The 19,958-nt window shown below is 40.6% G+C and overlaps 2 protein-coding genes across 3 annotated transcripts in view; one reads left to right on the top strand and one right to left on the bottom strand.

Annotated features, from left to right (window-relative positions):
- Positions 1-13,688, top strand: part of SLK (STE20 like kinase) — a 45,181-nt gene extending 31,493 nt beyond the window's left edge. For both annotated transcript variants that reach the window (XM_082286511.1, XM_082286512.1), the window contains exons 10-18: positions 1,103-1,233; positions 1,502-1,625; positions 1,894-2,073; positions 7,238-7,367; positions 7,616-7,740; positions 8,658-8,846; positions 9,272-9,397; positions 10,926-11,039; positions 11,538-13,688. In XM_082286511.1, coding sequence (XP_082142637.1) covers positions 1,103-1,233; positions 1,502-1,625; positions 1,894-2,073; positions 7,238-7,367; positions 7,616-7,740; positions 8,658-8,846; positions 9,272-9,397; positions 10,926-11,039; positions 11,538-11,684 — 1,266 coding nt within the window. In that variant the 3' untranslated portion in view covers positions 11,685-13,688. The remainder of the gene's footprint in view (positions 1-1,102; positions 1,234-1,501; positions 1,626-1,893; positions 2,074-7,237; positions 7,368-7,615; positions 7,741-8,657; positions 8,847-9,271; positions 9,398-10,925; positions 11,040-11,537) is intronic.
- A 3,836-nt stretch (positions 13,689-17,524) lies between these two features.
- Positions 17,525-19,958, bottom strand: part of COL17A1 (collagen type XVII alpha 1 chain) — a gene marked incomplete at both ends in the record, with an annotated part of 34,171 nt that continues 31,737 nt past the window's right edge. The window contains 5 exons of the mRNA XM_082285682.1: positions 17,525-17,574; positions 17,743-17,814; positions 18,044-18,106; positions 18,683-18,823; positions 19,012-19,431. Coding sequence (XP_082141808.1) covers positions 17,525-17,574; positions 17,743-17,814; positions 18,044-18,106; positions 18,683-18,823; positions 19,012-19,431 — 746 coding nt within the window. The remainder of the gene's footprint in view (positions 17,575-17,742; positions 17,815-18,043; positions 18,107-18,682; positions 18,824-19,011; positions 19,432-19,958) is intronic.

Consider the following 19,958-nt stretch of genomic DNA (forward strand, 5'->3'; position numbering starts at 1 on the left):
TATGCTAATCAGTGTCTTACTGTATTGCATAATTGTATAACCTATAACAGGAGGTGTAACAGTATTAAACATGAAGATTTGTGAATGGTTGTAGCTCAGAGCTGATACTCAAGAAGACCAGCTATATGCACAGAATTCCTGTTTAATGGGGAAAATCTCTTGGAACATCTAATCTTATACTGAATTCCTGTCACTTCCATCTTCTGTCCCTCTGTTTGGATTTGGGAGACCCAAGGCAGACATTCTGCTGGATTTGTTTATTCCAGTCAGTGTTATCCTGTGGTTGTACTGTGTCCATGCAGTTATGTCACTATGAATGAGCTTACTCAGAGGAAGCAAATTCCAGACTATGAACTGTATTTGTAATCTTTGTATTAAAATGAATATAGCCATGTTAGGGTAGTAACGGTGTAATGTGGGCTTGAATGGAGGGAAAGCAAACCTAGAAAGACAACCAAACAAAAAAATCATAGGTTTGCATAGCTGTGCTAAATATGAGGGTGTTTGCAGTCGCCCTGACACAATGGAGATGATGCAGTTTCAGCCGGGATCCCTCTCTTCTTGTAATGAAACAACAGCAGCTCTGACAACTGAGACTTCTCCGCTTGTCAGCAAGATCATTATATGATTTTTGGCTAATATAGATCAATAAAAAAATTAAACTCATTTGTTTATGTCCAAAGCAGAAGGAAATGGGTGAGTAAATTGTTACCCTATTTCAGAACTGGTTTTCAGAATTAAATACCTGTTGGTGACTGGGGAAATCATGGTCAAAAGCAAACAGTAAATGAAGCTATCTTCAGCTCTTGAAAATCAAACTGCGTCATTTCTGTTCAGAGTTTATCTAGCTTAATTTTTTTTTCTTCTGGTACTTTGGACAGCCAATAATTGCAGTTTTTCTTTCCTTACTAGAAAGTTTCAGTTTATTGGAATTTTTCAAATTCTCACTTGATTAGTGAGGCAACTAATAAGTGAGAAGGACTCTTGATTACTATACAGTAGACATTCACAGAAATATTTGATGTAATTTTATATGAAGAAAAAGGGGAAAAAATAATATAACTTAAATGAATACGTAATAACTTACCAATGCTTAATTTAGGAAACTAGAAGGCAGAAGAAAACATTAAAGAAAACTCGGAAGTTTGTTGTTGATGGAGTAGAAGTGAGTGTAACCACATCAAAAATAGTTACTGAAAATGACTCAAAAAGTGAAGAAATGCGATTTCTACGGTAAGTGTTTCTAAAAGTAAAATTTTCAAGAGGTTAGCAGCTGATTTTTTTTCTTTGAATAAAAGAAGGGGGGGGCTAATGATCTTATTTCAGTTATATTTGGGGATTAATCACTTTTAGTAGAAGTGAATTGAAGTGTTTCTTATTAAGACAATCAGTTCAAAACTAGTTTTACTGGACCAAAGTTGTCAATGGTCCTTTTTGTCTTTCGTCATTTTCCACTTCTTTTGTTTCCCCATCAGTATTAAGTGTTCTTTGTCCTTATTAGACGTCAAGAGCTCAGAGAGCTGAGACTTCTTCAGAAAGAGGAGCAGAGAGCCCAACAGCAGCTCAGCAATAAGCTTCTGCAGCAGCGAGAGCAGATGTACAGACGTTTTGAGCAGGAAATGACAGTGAGTTTCTGCATTTTGGTGCTCTTAAAATACATCTTGATGGAATAGGCAGAGTAGTGCTAACAGCAGTCAGGTGTTCCCTGCCATGATGGCTCTAGCTTAGCCTTCATTCTTAAATGAAAGGCAACATTTTCCATTGTGGGGTGCCCAGCTTGTGCAGGTGCTTGCCTGCCACACCAGTCCATCATGGCCATTCCCATCTGTTCTACAGCACTTCACTTAACAGGACTTAGCTTTCTAAAAAAAAGGTGCCAAATTATTTTTACAGAGTAAAAAGCGACAGTATGATCAAGAGATAGAGAACCTGGAAAAGCAGCAGAAGCAGACAATCGAGCGCCTGGAGCAGGAGCACACCAATCGCTTACGGGATGAAGCAAAGCGCATCAAGGCTGAGCAGGAGAAGGAGTTGTCCAAATTCCAGAATGTGCTGAAAAACAAAAAAAAAGAGGTAAGAGATGATGATAATATAGAAAATAACAAGTATGGGCTTAGCAAACAGTTGAGATTAGGTCTCCCAGAAGCCTTGTCAAGCCCACGCTGTACTGAGGTTTGGAGGTGTCACTACCAGTCAGAACTGTTTCATTTGTTTGACTGCCTAATGTGATAGACAACCAGCTGACAGGAAGCTTGAGGTATTGTCTTAATCTAGAAAACATCACCAAGTTAGAAGATTTTTCACAGAATATTTAATAAAATATTTTCTCTCAAATACTAAATCAAGAAAAAGTATTTTCATAAAGATTATGAAAAATATTTCAGATTTCTACTTTAAAAAAACCCAGTTATAGTTACTTAGTAAATACTTATCAAATTAAAATTTCTAAGACAATAATATGGTCTTGATTTCTACTGTGAAACGCTTTGATTTCAGATATGTTTTGGTTTTGTTAATTTGTTAGATTTCTTTATTGAGTGTGTGCTATAATTGTTTAGAATTTCTTTCTACGAAGTGACAGCAGTAATATGGATTTGGTTTGTTAGCTCAAAAAGGAAAGTCAGGAGAGAGAAGTCTGGATAACCTAAAATATTTTACAGTTAGTTTCATAAATGTCATACAGTTAAGGCAGAATGAATGACACTGACAACTTGTACAATTAATTTACTTGCATTGGATTAAGAAAAGGTGATTTGTTTCCATATGGATTTTGCATCTTAAAAGCTGTTTTATTTCATTTTTGGTTCAACTGTGTAGTGCCCATTTGTATATAAATGGTTCTAGCGTTTGCTCTAATAGTTATTAGACTCAGAGATTTCTTTAGACAGCTGAACTGTCCATGCTTTTGCATAGAATGATGCTGTAGCACAAAAGTGCATTAAAAAATAAGTTGTATTCAGTTTGAACAGTATGCTCATATGTAAATAACAATTTTTCTTCTTTTGCGGTACCTCTTGCATTTTGAGTCTCTCTCTGTTCACTGGTGATTGGGTTCTATGTGGGAAATGGGAAGAATTTTATATATTGCTCTGAGCTAAAAGCAGTTCTTTCATGGACACAGGAATAGCATGTGGTGATTTGGACTCTGTTTTCTGATGATGCTTCCACTATTAAACAAACAGGCATTTGTCTCTGGGTGCATAGTTTTGTGTTTAAAGCTTAAAAAGGCGATGTACAGTTTGAAGGAAAATGCAGGTGCTGCTCTAAAACTATCCATGTTATATTGGAGTGTACAATGCTACATTTTTGTAATTCTGAAAAACAAAACTCGTCAGCAAATTAACAGATTAATAGTCAGTTGATTTAGCCAGGTTATATTTAGAATCTTTCTGCTAATCTAGTCTAATTCACCGTGTACTGAAACACGTTCCATCCCAGCATACGTGCCATGAAAAGTTTCTTGAAAACATTCTTATTTATTGGTGGGTTTTGCTTTAAATTCTTCAGAACCACTTACAACCAAATAATGTTTTGTTTGCTTATATGATTATTTTAAAGACATAAGCTGTGTAGGTGTCATTTATAGTCAGAGGCACTAATAAAGGCATCTTGTTAATTCACGTTAGAGACAGTGTCAGAAATAGCTGGTTTTCAATGGAAGTTATTTTAAACTTCCAACCATTTTTCACAGCTTTATGTGTGGTAACATACTCTGTAGTCCTCTTGCCGTAAGGATTCAAGAAAATACCACTTTTCCAGGTGGTGGTTTTCTTAACTATTGACTCTCCTGGCAGCTGCATGGAAGCACAAGCTAGGCACTGCCATTTCTGAGAGCACTGGGCAGCATTTGCATGCAAAAAACGCTGGCACATCCCTCCTCTCTGCACTGCTGGCTTGCATAAAGCACCTATTGTTCCTTCTCTTTTCATTAAGCTCTTTTCACTAAACTAACATCCCTGCCACTGAAGTAATGCATGCTTCCCAGTACCTTTAGTGCTTGACCTGCGTGTCCCTATGTTCACAGTAATGCTTGCTGTGGAGACAAAGTGTTCTTTTTGCCACCTTCTGCATGCTTATATACACTGTAGGTTTTATGTGAAGTGGAGAAAGCACCAAAAGAGCTGAGAAAAGAGCTCATGAAACGCAAGAAAGAGGAGCTTGCACAAAGCCAGCATGCTCAGGTAACAATGGCAGCTTCAAGCTACTAAAATACAAAAGGCAGCAGTATTCACACAGCTTGATGATTTTCACTTCTTGTTGTTGTTGAGTGAATATGGAACTTAACTCAAACTAACCCTACGAACTGCTCTGTTTCTTCAAGTACTCCCATGTCACATCATAGACTTAACTGGGTAGAAATGTAGGAGCAGCGGCTGCCAGGTTTGTACTGTCAAGTGTAGTATTTTGTGTGCTCTACTGACAAAGAATGGTATTTTTCGACAGCAGGTTTATTTACAATGCTTTTACAAGTGGTAAGTACTCCACGGGTCCTTCAAATTTTAAAGGTTATAGTCAGGAGGAAGTTTTGAACTACCCAAGTGCAGAGGAGGAAAATGTATATAATATGTAAGTGTGAGACATCCTGTTTATAGGAGTAGAACAGATTAGGTAAAATGTTACTTAAATGTCAAAGTGTAGGTGTATGGAAACTTTACAAACATCGTCTGTGATTTCATGCCTTCAGACTTGCTGCTTTTCTATGACCCAGCTAGAAAGAGGGCTAGTATTTTAGAAAAATGTTGGCTTTGTGATGGACACAGCTCATACAGAGTGAGTTTAAACTACAGCAGAGCAGGTTTGGATTGAGTAACTTAAAGATTAAATGTTTATGTGAGTGACCTAGTAGAAAATAATAGCAACTTTATTTGATTATGTGTTTAATTTAAGCAGGGATTTCCCAGGATAGAAAGTGATTGAGTTGCAGCACTTTCCCCATATCAAAGATACCTGTCTCTAAACTTTTTAAGGAAACAAAAATCTAAGTTTTCATAGTGTTTGTAGTGACATGGTTAATTTCCTTTGCTTGTTTCAATTTATTGAAGAGAGGTGAAAGAAAATTTTAAGTGTGAAATATCCTTACTTGGAATGATTAGTACTAAACAAGGTACAGCTGTTTAGTTTTAGAATATCTAGAACTTCCATCAGCATCTACTTGTGTGATGAGCCTTGACATTTTAAATGTTTATTACTAATGTACAACAGATCTCATTTCTTCCTTTTTTTTAAGAATAGAAATACATTTCACTACATTATGACACAGAATTACATTGTGTCCCACAGGGTGTTGCTCAGGTTATGATTCAGTCATTTCAGTTGTCTTCATGTACACTTTTCAACGCACAAATGCAGGATGTAAGTCTTAAAATGCAACACAATGAAAGTTTATTTTCCTAATTTTATGGATGTGTGTTTTCTCTTCTCTTTCTGCTCATATGTGCTGATCAATGTCACTGCTGTCTCCAAACTGGTTAGCAGCAATTTAGGTAATTGTGCACTATCCATAGTCAAAAGATCCAAAAGACAGTAGTTATTCAGTCTGAGTAAGACACTGAGAGCTGACACATACAACATGATAGTTGTTCAGCACATGTGAGAAACATTGTGTGACTTGTATGCTGTGTGTGCAGTGAAACCATGTATTTCAAAGATGTTTGAATTTATTTTAAGATACTTATTGGGCATAACCAAGTGGTACTTTGAAAAAGGTTGACTGCGTTGCACTGTCTGCCTTTTAACCACCCAACATGTTCTTTAGTAAAGTTGGTGGCATTTATTTTATGTGATACTTGAGTAGATGTGGGAAGTGGAAAGGCCAGTGTGTTTCCTGAGATTGCCTGGTTTATCTTACAGTGCTAGCAGGTATTAAACTTCAGAAGTTATTCTGTAGAGAGAGCAGCAATGATATTTAAATGCTTAAATGTGTAAAGCTCAAGCATAATCACTTTTTGACCATGACTACACTAGAACAGCTTTCTCCCACTCCCTCCAAATCAAAAATCTCCCAGCAAATTAAACACTGTGTTAATTATGTCTACACCTGCAGAATAGTAAACTTGGAGTAGTTTTTTTATGCTTTTCATCTATAAATGGAAAAAACTGTATTTTTTGTCAGTCCATAAATTTGATTAGGTGTGTCTGACTTAATTTACGGACATCACCTTCTAGTTCTTTTTGTACCTTCAGGTCTGTCACTATTGGCTTACTTCACCTTTGGTTTTGTGTTACCTGTCTCAGTGTAACTCTGCTGTCCACTAAGAGACATGAAAGCCTCATCTATTAATAACTTTCTGTGAAGATGAAAACCAGGATTCTTCTGGTCATAATAAAAAGTACTTTAAACAAACATTTAATTCCATTTGTTACATAGAACAGCAGGTGCTTCAGCAGCCCACCTTGGCTCTGACAACCATGCCATTGTCCTTTCTTTTGACCTTGATATTGTGATGGAAGCATCTGATTCAATTTCTTGTTCTTAAGGAGGGTGTGTATGTGTGCATGCTTGCATGCTCATAGCTGTGGTTTTTAATTAGCTGCAAAGAAGAAAGGCAGCAGTAGGTCTTGGGGCACGGGAGGGAGACTCTTACTGCTGCCTGCTTTCATGATGGGATGCAACAGTGATACACCTGGATAGTGGGAAGATGCAGGTGATAAATCCCTTTGTGAGGAGCCAGCTCAGCTCGGGTGTGACCAGGTTATGGCCCTGCAGAGCCATGGGGAGGGTCTGCACAGGGGTCCTGTGGAACTCCCAGCCTCAACAGCCCTGCCCTAAGGACAAGATAAACCACACGGATCTGAAACCCAACTGTGTAAATATATAGGCTTTAACTAACCACCCAAAGCAGAATAACCATACAAAATAACCTTTATTTTCTTACATATATGAATAATTAACACTTGATTGAATGAAACCATCTTTAGATTGAATATTGTCTTCGCTAGCTCTGAACCTGCAACTTGTTCTGAGGAGAGACAAGAGATGGAATGAGTTGCAGATGGCTGGCTAGTTTGTTGCCTTTGGTCTTATTTCTGAAGGTATTTTTAAACATGAATATGCTCTTACCTACTGTGTACATAGAAAATACAAAAGATGGGTAATTTGATAGCCAAGGCATTCTAGCTCAAACTTTTCATAGATGTATTTGCATATATAGCTAATGCTGAGAGAACTGGGGGTTTCATTAACATGTAATGTGGCTAGGAGAACCCAATTTAATTGACTTCTATTGGTTTTTACCAGGAGCAGGAGTTTGTGCAGAAGCAGCAACAAGAACTGGATGCATCTTTGAAGAAAATAATTCAGCAGCAGAAGACAGAACTGGCCACTATTGAACGAGATTGCCTCAACAACAAACAGCAGCTCATGAGAGGTATCCAGCACCAGGCTCTCTCTTCTCTCTTTGAAACAGGCACTGGTGTTCTAGTAAAACAATGGCCTGTCTTCACTTTATGAAGTCAAAAACCTTCATGACTGATCTAGAACTGTAATAAAAACATTTGCTATGAAACAGTATTGTTTTTAGTATGCACTTGTAGGCCACTTCTGAATGTACACCAGGAGGTTGGGAAGTATGGGATGGGATTGCTGTTCCTGAACCAACCTTCCTCTTTTTTCCAGCTCGTGAAGCTGCATTCTGGGAGCTGGAGGAGCGGCACCTACAGGAGAAACACCAGCTCCTCAAGCAGCAGCTCAAGGATCAGTACTTCATGCAGAGGCACCAGCTGCTTAAGAGGCATGAAAAAGTTAGTGTTGACTTTGACACTTTCTCTTGTGTATTGCAATATCCTTTTTTATTATTAAGTAGTCCGAGGATCTCTCCTGGTGCTGTTTGTTTGCACAAGCCCACACAAGTATTTTGAAGCTGTTATGTGTTCTGTTGAAATTAAAAAAATCTTACTCATCTTCCTTGAATACCTCAGTAGTATATAGAAGTATAAATGGTATTTTTCCCTTTTGATTCTTTAAAAAAACCCACTATCCAGGCACAACATCAATCTCTTACTATAAAAATACCAAATTCTGCTTATCCACCAAAACCAATTTTGATTTGTGTTTGAACAAATCTGCTCAGAAGTAAATCATCCTGGAATTAAATGAGCAGAATGAACTGGATTCGCTTCTGGGCAAGTAGCTGACAACTGTCTCTCTATAGCTAAATCCTTATTTTCCACAAGGCATTTTGGTTTTTATAGAATGCATGAAAGCAAATTGTTCAATAGGGAGGTGTTTGAAGATCTCCTTGGTGATCAGAGCATGAGCGGCCTCCACTGAAGCCATGTTCTGTCCACTCTGGTTTATCATGTGGGCTGTTGCTTTCCTCAGCTTTTGCAGCAAACTGCCCTTCCACAGCTGGAGTGGAGTTCACTTACACAAAAGAGAGTTTCTCCATTTGAATAACAGGCTTTGCAAAAGTCAGTGCAAGAGTTGAGTAAAAGCTGTTAAAATACATGTGTATTTACATTTATTATGGAATTCTCTCAGGGTTGGGCATGATCCTGAGCTCTCTGGAAGAAGCCCCTCCTCCCCACTGTTATTCCTGAGGCTGGGAATGGTTTCTGCTGGGAGGCACTGACTCACACGGGGGACTTACTAATGAAAAGATGCACATTGTGTAAGATCGTAGTTACTGTGTAGTATTTTCATGTGGTTAACATTTCAGGAAACAGAACAAATGCAGAGGTATAATCAACGCCTTATAGAGGAGTTAAAGAACAAGCAAACTCAGGAAAGAGCCAGACTGCCTAAAATCCAGCGAAGTGAAGCAAAGACTCGGATGGCCATGTTTAAGAAAAGTTTAAGGATCAATTCATTAGCCTCTCCAGACCAAGATCGTGAGAAAATTAAGCAGGTAATTAATAAATTAATATTTCGTTTTAATAATGTAAATGCTAAATGTGATGTAAATGTGAGGATGGAATAGAGTGCATTCTCACGAGTTCTCAGTTCTCCTATAGCTGTCTAACACCAGCCTTGACCGATGCTTGCAGCAGCACTGCTGTGTCACAGCTTCAGAGGGAGGTAATTTCAGGGGTCTGAAAGTGAAATGTGCTGCATTTTAAGGAAAAATCATAGTGCAGACAGAGAAAGGGAATTAAAACTGTAGGTCACTCCCTTTGTAAGAATTTTAAAAAGAAAAAGTACAGAAAATAATCACTTAAATCTTCCAGAACCATTCTTCTTAGTATGTGATCATTCCATTAGATGCAGTTCTTTGACTCATGCAGACTGTTTCGTTCAGAGGCACAATATAAATAATTTTATTTTTTATTTTAGTTTGCTGTTCAAGAAGAAAAGAGGCAGAAGAATGAGAGACTGGCTCAGCATCAGAAACATGAAAACCAAATGCGGGACCTTCAGTTGCAATGTGAAGCAAACATCAGGGAACTGCATCAGTTACAGGTTAAAAAGAGATGATATTAAATGACCATTCAGTGATAAGACTTAGGTTAATAATGGATGCAGGCAAAGCAGAAACACCTTTTCCTTAATTTTTACTGTGTAGTTTTTTCAACTTTATTTTCAAAGGCCTGAAGTACACTGCTTAGCCAGATTCATATGCTTCCATCAATTAATGAGGAGTCATTTTATATGCAAGAAGAGCATGAACCAGAAGCAGATGATCACTTCTGGAATATCTGTCAAGTTCCCAGGGCTATTTTCTGTACGCAGCATTTCCTTTTAACCTGATTTTCCTGGAATGTCATTAATCAGAACAGAGGTAGGCAGCACCAGGCATTACCCACAAGAAGTTTGCAGCAATAGAGGAATGAGGAGGTTTTTACAAAGTGCTGCCACTTGCACGTGAACTTCGGGAAGGTACTTGGAAGGAATTCTCTCCTTGTGATAAGGAGCTCTGATTTGTCTCTTTAGGTATGTGTTTTGTAGAAGTTTCTGCTGGATACCAGAGGCTGGATCTCCTTTTCTGTTAAATCAGCTTTTCCCAGTTTCAGGGGCACAAGGCAGTTTTAAAGCATTAAATGATCACCTGTTGATAACCTTTGCTTAGAGAAACTCTGCAATGACCAATGAAGCTCATTCTACTCTATTCACTTTCTTACATCCTGCAGAAACAGTCCCTGGCTGTGCCACTAATATGCCCCAGTAAATCCCCAAATACCGTGGGAGCCTTTTGAGAGTTTCAGCTCAAGTAAAATTGAGCAGATTAGGGCTGCTCTGAGCTTCACAAGGAAAACTGGCCCCTTGCTGCACTCAGGTCTAGCCAAGTGCTTGTTGTTTTTGTTGCTGTGGTTCTATACTCTGCATCAGACCCATTTGGGACTAGAACCCTAGAAACACAACCATTGCCAACTGCTCTTAAAAATGCACAGAGATTGAAGCCAAATAATTAATTTTTTTCTTGCCATGCTTCAAAAGTCCTCTGAAAGTGAGGCAGATGCCTGGGTACCTTAATGAGAGGAATATGAACCTGAGGTGTGATTTGATCTTTTTCATAGGGCAATTCTGAGGCTGCTTCTGCAACCATGTTTGTCTCTTTAAGCTCCATTTGTTTGTCTTAGCTCTTGGCACCAAGAGTTGAAAGATTTCCAAAAAACAGCTTCCTTTTTAATGTAATTGACTTTAATAAATTATACAGGCTGTCTTTAAAAAGCAAAGCAGAAATGCTGTGTGACCTTGAAAAGCATCATTAGGCAGTGAAACACAGTTTTGAGTAACACTCTCAGCAGCTGCCTTAATGATGCTCAGCAGTGTATTTGGATTTACGAGTGTTTCTTATCTCAGTTGGCTCCGATGGAAAGATCAGCTTTTGAAAATGCAGCCTCGTAGCATACTTTTATCTTGTAATTATTCACGTCACTATTTACACGGAATAAGCTAATTAGAAAGAATTAGGACAACATATGTCACTGTACAAATGTTGAGTTGCCTAATCTGAATTAGTTTTACATAAGGATTATCTTGTTTTAAGAATGAAAAATGCCATCTACTGGTTGAGCATGAGACTCAGAAGCTAAAAGAGCTGGATGAAGAGCACAGCCAAGAACTGAAGGAATGGAGAGAGAAATTGAGACCGAGAAAAAAGGTAAATGGGAGCAGTTCACAAATCAGGAAATTATCAAGGGTTTGATCTAGCAAATACAGACAGTACAAAAGTATTGCAGAGGAGAGTCAAGCTGCTGTACAAAGCTGTTGCAGTTCACTGTATAATAAAAGATGTTAAAAAATTGCAAAAACTGAGCAAAAGTCAGGTGCACCAAAACAGGCTGGGTGTTACCAGCCTCTTGCAGGGCTCCCACCTGCAACACGTGTGTGCAGGTTTGCATGGAAAACTTAGCTGGAGGCAAATCTGGGGTGAGAAATTTATTTCAGAAGCCAGTAGGTTACTACAAAAATTGAGTGATGTATAGCATATATATAGCTGGTGGTAGCAAGTTGGTCTTGGGGGGGGGATTATCCTATTTTAAAAGGGAAAGTACTAGAGTTGCACACAGTTCAGATATATCAGACAAAATGTCTCCACAATAATGGGTTTCTTGTACTTTGTCTTGTTAATCCTGTGACAATCTGATTTTGGTTTTAGATGCTGGAAGAAGAATTTGCCAGAAAACTGCAGGAACAGGAAGTTTTCTTTAAAATGACTGGAGAATCCGAATGCCTTAATCCTTCAACACAAAGCCGGATTTCCAAATTCTACCCAATCCCCAGCCTTCACTCTACTGGGTCATAACTCTGGGAACTGCTGTAGGTTTTTTCATGTTTGGAATTCTCCCTCCTTACGGTCTAACCCGACTTACCCACGGCGTACAAACATCAGGGACCTCGCGTGTCTTGTTTTCGGTGGAGACAATCAGTGTCAGGAGCGGTTTCTTCACTCCCCTGAACAGAAGAAACGAACCAAGTGTTGGTGTACAATGGTATTGTTACGTCCTTCAGATGTTTCAAGACTAAGTGGGCTTTTTATCCCAGTTTCTAAAAGTACATTACCTATGGTTTTGACTTTAAGCCTGAAATATTAATTATGCTCTTTCTCATCACAAAAAAACGGTTTCTGAACATTTAAGTGGTATAATATTAGTTCTGCTACTGTGTTTTTAAGCATCAGATTTCTCCACGAGAGAATTCCACAATTGAAACTGCCAAGAGAGGTTTAAAGTTTCATAATGTTGAGCAGTGTCTTCATGGCAAGGACTGAAACTAATTACTAAGAACATGCCAGTAATCAGAAAAACAAACCCTTATGTTTAAACACAATTGGCAAAAGCAAAAGCCTTTGCAACTTCTTTCAAAAGAAACCTCTGGCGTACATTAAACTGAGCTGATCTCCATGACATGTTTTGTCCATTAGTTCCATAATGAAATGGGGTGCTAGTTTAATTAATACAGTGCCTGAAACACTTAGATATGCTGATCCTGGCAACAGGATACTGTTTTGTCATTTAAAAACACAAAACTCCTTAGCGTTGTTGTTACTGTACAAAACAAGATTTCTTGCTGCTACTGCCATTTTTGTTGTAAATCCTCACCCTAAAATATTTTGCACTAAAATATGTAAAGGTGAAAGAAATGCTAACTTTAAAATGCACAGTTTATTATTTTCCTTAGCTATTACATACAGGTGGTTAGTTCTACAAATTGAAAAACTGTAGAACGTATTTTTTAGAAAGCGGCGTGCAAAGTGCACATGGTTTCTCTAACTGTACCTGGAATGGGTAGAGCCATTGTTCTGTTCTTACCAAAGCCTGTTCATTTAAACTCCATCACAGAAGTGGAGGTGGATGGTCATATTTATAAATAACCATGGCTAAAGTCTGATTTCACTAGAAGTGTTCGATTCCATTTTCGTTTTTATTTTAGTCATTTTATTTTAAGGAAAGATTTAAGTTAAATATATAGACAAACTCCTTTATGAAGCTGGGTGTTTTGCTTTTGTGTTGCCACCTACTAACATAGGCAGGTTTTATTTTTTGAGTTCACAGATGTACCATAAGTTATTTGCCTGACTGATCTGCAGTGGAAAATCTGAACTGTGTCTCCTATAGCGGGGTAGGGAAATACAGCTGTATTAGGTCATGTTTGCTGCACTCCTTTTGGTGGAGAGAGGTTGAGTCATATCAAGACAGTGGTATAAGCTGTACTTGGGTATGCTGGAGCTCCATTTGTAAAATAGTATTTGCTTTCTGTCTTTTGAGGCCTGACTTTCTCTGATCTCTTTGGGCATCAGCTGCACCCATTTTGTCTTGCTTGCATTGACTGTGTAACTGGTGCCCATTCCATGGTGTTCCTTTCATGGGAACAGTGTTGCTGCATGGCAATGCACTCAGATATTAACATAGGACTTTAATCAGCTGTGTTGAAACCTTGGATGCTCAAATCCTTGGACGCTGAACCGATACCTTCTCAATGAAGACACTTAATTTACAGCACAGTAAAAAAAAATTGGAAAATGCATGTTTTAATTTAAATTTTGTAGCTTTTTGATAGCATAATTACTTTAATAGCTAGCCTTAATTTCTGGCATTTTATTATTATTATAAATGTGTATTGTGTACTGTTGTAAATTCACACTCCGTATCTCTAGAATGTTCTCTGTTGCTAAATGCAAAGTTTTATGAATTGTTTGTTCAGTAGGGAGAAAAAAGTCTTTGAAGATCTTTTGCTTTTTAAGCTCCACCTTCATAAATTGACTGTTACTAAGATAACATTAAATAATCTTCATCTCTATTTAACAGAATTTGTTTGCAATTTTGTATGAAGTAGGCTCAGTGCTTTACTTGGGGAGTAGGCAGGGCAGGCAGATTTCCTCTTCTGGATTATGTCTACATTCATCCCCATTAAATCTTCACAGGGAAATGTTAATAATCTTCTCCTTACATTTTTGGTAGTTTCAGTGATAAGTTGCTAATATATATTGGCATTCTGTTTACCTCTGTCTGAATCTCTTACATCTTTTATTTGAAGATCCTTTTCACACAGGCCCTGCAATCTGATCTCATTGTAAATTGCACAAATAACTGTAACTGAGCTCTGGGATGAAGGGAGGGATCGGATGTGGTGATGGAAGCCTTGCTCAGGTCTCCAGGTGGGGAGCCCTGTGAAGCAGTTGCAGCCTTGTGAACTGGGCTAAGAATTGATACCAAGCATGAAAATACGTTTTCTGGGTGGTAACAAGAACTAGCATGGGTACTTACACATCTAGACTGATAAAATTGGGTTTAAGTGTTGCAGAACATGAGAGAGGTGTTACAATATTGTATTAGTGTCAGAAAATTCAATTCAAATTAATTTAGTCTCACATAGACCTAAAAGACATTTCCTGGGATGCGAAATCCAATCTTGATACTATCTCATGTCACCTCCCTCAAATGAATGTTAGTAGCTCCATCTCCAGGGTAGTGAGGTGTGTTTTCTGCAGCCAAAACAATGTACTTACTTACAAATTCTTACTATTTGGCAGATCTTACTGTCTCTGCATGCTCTTCCAAAGCTGACCACAAATCAGTATTTGCTCACCTTTGTGTTTTACTACATTGTAAATTCTGTCCACAGGACAACGAGCAAAGGCAATAAATCCCTGGATTGCAGTGCTGTGTGTGGGTAGTCCTCCTGTGTTTACAGCTGATCCTCACAGAAAACCTGCCTGCAGGGCCCCAGCCTCACACCATGTGCTTCCCGAGCTCTGAAAGTGCATTTTGGCACTGCTTAAGGCATCCACGGAGATCTGGGGCTGTTTTTAGGAGATTCTGCAGCTCCCCTGAGTGGGGCTGACTGAGGAGGGGTTACCAACCCAGGGGAAAATGGGCTGTGGGCAGCCCTTGATCTTCTGAAGTTCCAGGGGAACTTTGCTGCTTATTTTATGAAGAAGAAATACTTCGGCATTTTATCCTCTCTCATTCCCATAAAACAAATTTTCCTCCTCCAAGCACTCTGCTGTCTCTGGTGTATACATGAGAGTTATATACAGCATGTGAAGATATGATACTGAAGTTTTTATGATTGATTACGTGGGTCCTGATTTATAAATGCCTTCTGAAGAAAACCTTTATTTGAATTGGCACCTGAATTCACATTCCCTGGTGGCAGGGCTGCACTGTCCTGACCAGCAGCATTCACTCAGAGTGATTTTTAACATCACATTAAAAACTGATATTCAGTCTGAGCTGCATCCTTTTTTCCAGGTAATCTTTTAAGCTAATATCCTTCTAAAATTGCATTCATGGGTACTCAATATATAATCAGTCACACAGTTAAAGAAATTATTCTTCTGTCCCAGAGGACTTTTTCTTAAAAATTGGAAATGTAGCACCTTATTTAAGACAGAGCTAAGCAAAGCAGCAATGAAATTGCTTTTGTTACACCATGTCTTTCGTCAGAGCTGTATCACATAGGAAGTTTAAGTTGATTCTCCAACTGACACAGTATCTCCCTTGCAAGTATTTCGAGCTTGCTTTGGTATAGGAAGGATTCAAATAAGGTGTTTTAAATTCAGGCACTTGAGTCCACTTTTAGGCAGCCTGATTTTCAGAACTGCTGTGCAGCTGCAGCTCCCAGGACCTCAGAAATACATCCTTGCTGAAAACTGAAATGTACAAATAATCTCAGTGCTAGTTGCTTCCACTGATCTTCTGCTTCTTGGTTCATCTGCTGTGGGGAAGATGGGCAAGTTTGAGGATAGTGACTCTGGTGGTTGGAGGAAAGGGCAGGGAGGAGTGTTTAGGACCATCGCTGTGTAGATAAGTTTTCTTTCTATGTTAGCATTTACACTCTGGTCATTTTACATCAAAATCTGTACTTCTGGACCTCTGAAACTTCTTTGCATTTATGTGTCCATGCAAATTTCCCATTCCCAGACTAGTCTGCCATCTTCACAGCAGTTGAAGTAAGATCAGAGAGAATTAACCTTCCTCGTTCACAGGCAAGCCAAGGCCAGGATGCCCCATCATTTCTCAGTCTTGGGAAAGATGAGAACAGATAAAGGGAAGGAGAATACAAAGGAAATTATGGTGTTTCTTTTACAGAACTTTTACTTGTTCTGCATCCCCCTTCTCCATCTCAGTCCTCGTGCTTTGTTTCTGTAGCTCCTTTGCACATCTGGCATTCAGGCAGTGGGTGGTGCCAGAGGAAAACCCCTTAAGCTCAGCTCAACCCATGAGGAAGGGCTCATGTGCTTCCACTGTACTGAAAGCAGAAGGGAGTGGCTGAGCCCAGGGTTACCCTGATTTAACAAAATCCTCCACAACTACAGTTAGGTGGTAAAGCCTCTTTGGTAATGAGAATCAGTCCTAAAATGGTGGAAAGAACAGAAACTAGAAAGGGACATTGAGTGGCATCTAATGTTGAACTGTCACCCCGTTTTCTGTCAAGAAGCCAAGCAGAGCAGGAGCATCCTGTGACAAAACACACGCCTGAGGCACTGCCAGCCTCGTGTTCTCCCAGCAGTTTGTTGAATGTTTTGTGTTAACCGCAAACCAAGTTATTTTTGCCTTATAGAAAGCAACCAAAAATCATGAGATTGATGAGTAATTGGCTAAGGGTCTCTGTACAGCTCGTGGAAGTGAACTTGCAGTAGCAGCCATACAACAGTTTTGGGATTTTTTTTGTCTTGTTTTTCAAAGTAATTTGATTTCATGGCTTTCTGTAGAATATTGTAATAATTCTGCTGTAAATACAATAAAATCACAGTTTGCTGAGAATGCCTCAGTTTTGTTGATGGAAAACTTGCATGAAATACAAGTGGTTTGTACAATTGTGAGTGAAGGGGATGATGTACAATGTTTGAAATAACTGAATATAGAAAGTATTTAATGTTGTGCCACTGTATTTACCATTGTACCTCAGACCCATCTCAGGTGCCTCACCTTGCCCCCCAACAGCCTGCAAGCACAGAACAGCTGTCCTGAGTAGTTCAGGGATGGGGTTAAAAACACTTTATTTGGGCTGTTTACATTAAAGATTATTTTTTACCAGTGTTTAAAAACCCAGAAAAAATACAAAAATATTTTTAAAAGAAAAACAAATTATATTCAAAAGTGCTTCGGTTCAGTCCCTGTGCATGTTTGTCTCACTATGCTGCTTTAAACGGGCTCCACTTAGGGCTGGCAGAGCTTGTGGAGAGGGAATCCCAGGGCAGTGCAAGCTTAGTCCCAGGGTTTCTTATGGGCCCTTGTGGGCTACATCTGATCCGTGACAAACCATGCATTTGGTGAGGATGGGATTGTTTTCTGTTTTTTCTTTTTGCTGCATAGTTGGCTAGTTGTTAAAAAACCCAGGTTTTTACATATCTGGGAGTAGTACAAGAAGCCTGGATTAGGTGAGACAGGAAGCCCTTGTCAGCCCAAGGACATCAGCCTAGGAGCTCAGGGGCATGAAGCCAAACATCAGTAACAGGAGCAAACACCCACACTAGGGCCATGCTGGACACACACAAGAGACATTCAGATCTGAACTATCAACTCTAAGGGGTCAGCTGAGCAGTGAGGATGTTTTAGCATCAAGGCAGTGAAGACTCAGGCTAATTCTCTACAGGCTGCTGGGAATGCTGCCCTGTGCAGAACTGAGCTACCTCTTTCCTTAAACACCAATGCTTCTTCTTTTTCTTCTGCTAACATACGCTTGTTCACCTGGGGACAAGAAAGTTAAAAGGAGGGTTAATTGGAAAGTTCATGTAAAAAGACAAAAGATCCAAACTAAAAAACTGGGGCTGTGTTTTCCAGCTATTCCCAGGGATGGGCTGGTGCCACTCCCTGACAGGAGAGCAGGGTTTGACTGGGGATGGCACGTGTTCCTACCTTTCTCTCCCTTCTCTCCTTTTGGTCCCCTGTGCCCATGTCGTCCTGGTGGGCCCATTGGCCCAGGGTCACCTGAAGGAACAAGAAGACCCAAGTTTGCTCTTGAGCACAAGTGACCCACAGACAGGGATAGGCCAGGGGAAGGGGGAAACCAAGTCAGGATGACGTTTTGGCTGAGATCCTGAAGGTGCCACCTTCACTGTGAGAGGGTGTGACCTCGAGCAGTGCTGTGACCTCTGTGGTCACAGTGCTGCTTCCTGGGCATCACAGGGCTGAAGAGGGAAAGGATGGCAAGCCTTACCTTTGGGTCCAGGATAACCCCTCTCCCCCTTTTCACCAGCTGGCCCCTGGATGGCACCATGTGCTGGAGAGGGAAATGAAGGAGAGAGTGAATGAGTGGGACAAACCACTGCCCACTCAGAGAAGCTGTGAGTCACACTGGAAGGACATTTCTCTTGGTTAGATGGGAATAGACTGACAGCAACATTTTTAAAAATGGTTTTGGTCCCAACAAAGTCCCTGGGACAGGCTGGGATGTCATTTCACCAGCGCTGCTCTGTCACTCTCTCTGGGTGTCCTGGCTGTCACTAGGGCTGGAGCTGGCCCACACTCAGGGTGGGGAATCTGAGAGCAGAGTGAGCAACTGGCTCATGTTTCTGCATGTGTGCCAGCCCAGCCATGTTAGAATGGGCTACAAAGGTTGTAAGCACAGAGGCCTTCAGGGTTTGGGATGAGTTTCCTACAAATAGTGGGAAAAACTGATGTCCTTCCTAATGATAAGACCTCCAGCAAGGGAGGAAGGAGATGGAAAGACCATCCACCTTCAACTCTGCACCTTGACTTTTGTAGCGTGCAAAGGTGAAAAGATCAGTAGGTCTGTGAGAGGTCAGGGAGACTGCATATGCATGAGCCAGAAACGCCAAGTCAAAATGAAACTTACTTCTAAAGAAGTCCATGAGGTCTGCGGTGACATTGCCATAGGCTGCAAAAACCTTGCTGATGCCAGGGGGACCAGGAGGGCCTGGGGGACCTGCGGGTCCCTGTGCAGTGTAAGCCATCAGGTCCTGGAGAATACCTTGGCCTGCAGAATTAAAGATGTCATTTGAAAGAAGCTCTGGGAGAACTGTGGCTGGATGCTGAGGCAGAAGGTGTAAGGGAGAGCTGTAGGCAGCAAGAACGGGAGGGAAGTGAAGAGCATGACCAGGCACAGGGGATTTGGAGTTGTAGGCTGGGATAGGCAGGGTCAGGATGAGCAGGCATTGCACTCACTCTGCAGGCTCTCTGACACACGGAGTGCCAGCTTGTCATAATCCAGGGAACCAGAGAAGGAGTTGCTGAAGGATCTGCTCAACCCTGCTGATCTCCTGTGTGATTCCTCCTCTGTCAGCAGCCCATCAAAGGACCCATCAGTGCCCATGGAGGCATCGTAAGTGCCATCGCTGCCCACTGAGGCGTGGTAAGAGGACATGCTGCTCGTGGAGCTGCCATACGAGCTGCCTGAGCCCAGTGAGCCCCTGTGGGAGCCCTCAGCACCAAGGGACCCTCCATGCAAGTGCTCAGAAGCTCGTAACCCTTGGTATGAGGAAGACATAGACCCAGACACCAAGCCACTGTCTCCTTTGGGTCCTGGTGGTCCCCGTGGCCCAGGGGGCCCAGGGGGTCCTGAGATGTAGCTTCGAATTTCATCACCTGCAAAATACAAGAGGGGAACTTCAGGGACACTGAGCTTGGCAGAGGTCCTGTGGTACCACCTGAATGAAGAGTGAAGTGTGAAGTTCTGTCCCACCAACCATCACAGTGACCCTCATCCAGTGCCATTTCTCAGGCAGCAGGCACATGTCAACCTTGGAATCTACAGATGGCATGACACCCTCCTCCTTCCCATCTCTTCTACAATTTTGTGTGCCCAATCTTGGGAGCACGCCCAATGATTTTGCAGAAGGGTGCACTCCTCAGGCCAATTTCAGCACCTCTGCCAAAAGAGCCATTCTGTGACCAGTTTGCTAAAACTGAGGTGTTTTTGAAAGACTGCCCTGGATAACTTGCCAGGATGAGCTCAGACCACTGGTGCTTCACAGCTGGCTCAGTGCCACCTTCCAAACCCTCCATTATCCATGGCTCTCTGGGCAGATGTTTGCAAAGAAAATGCTTCTCCCATAGCAAAACTCTGCCAGTGACCTTACTGGGGACTCACTGTTCAGCACAGGCCAGTTGTA

The sequence above is a fragment of the Coloeus monedula genome (assembly GCF_965178545.1).
Source record: "Coloeus monedula genome assembly, chromosome: 8".
In the NCBI taxonomy this organism is placed as follows: domain Eukaryota; kingdom Metazoa; phylum Chordata; class Aves; order Passeriformes; family Corvidae; genus Coloeus; species Coloeus monedula.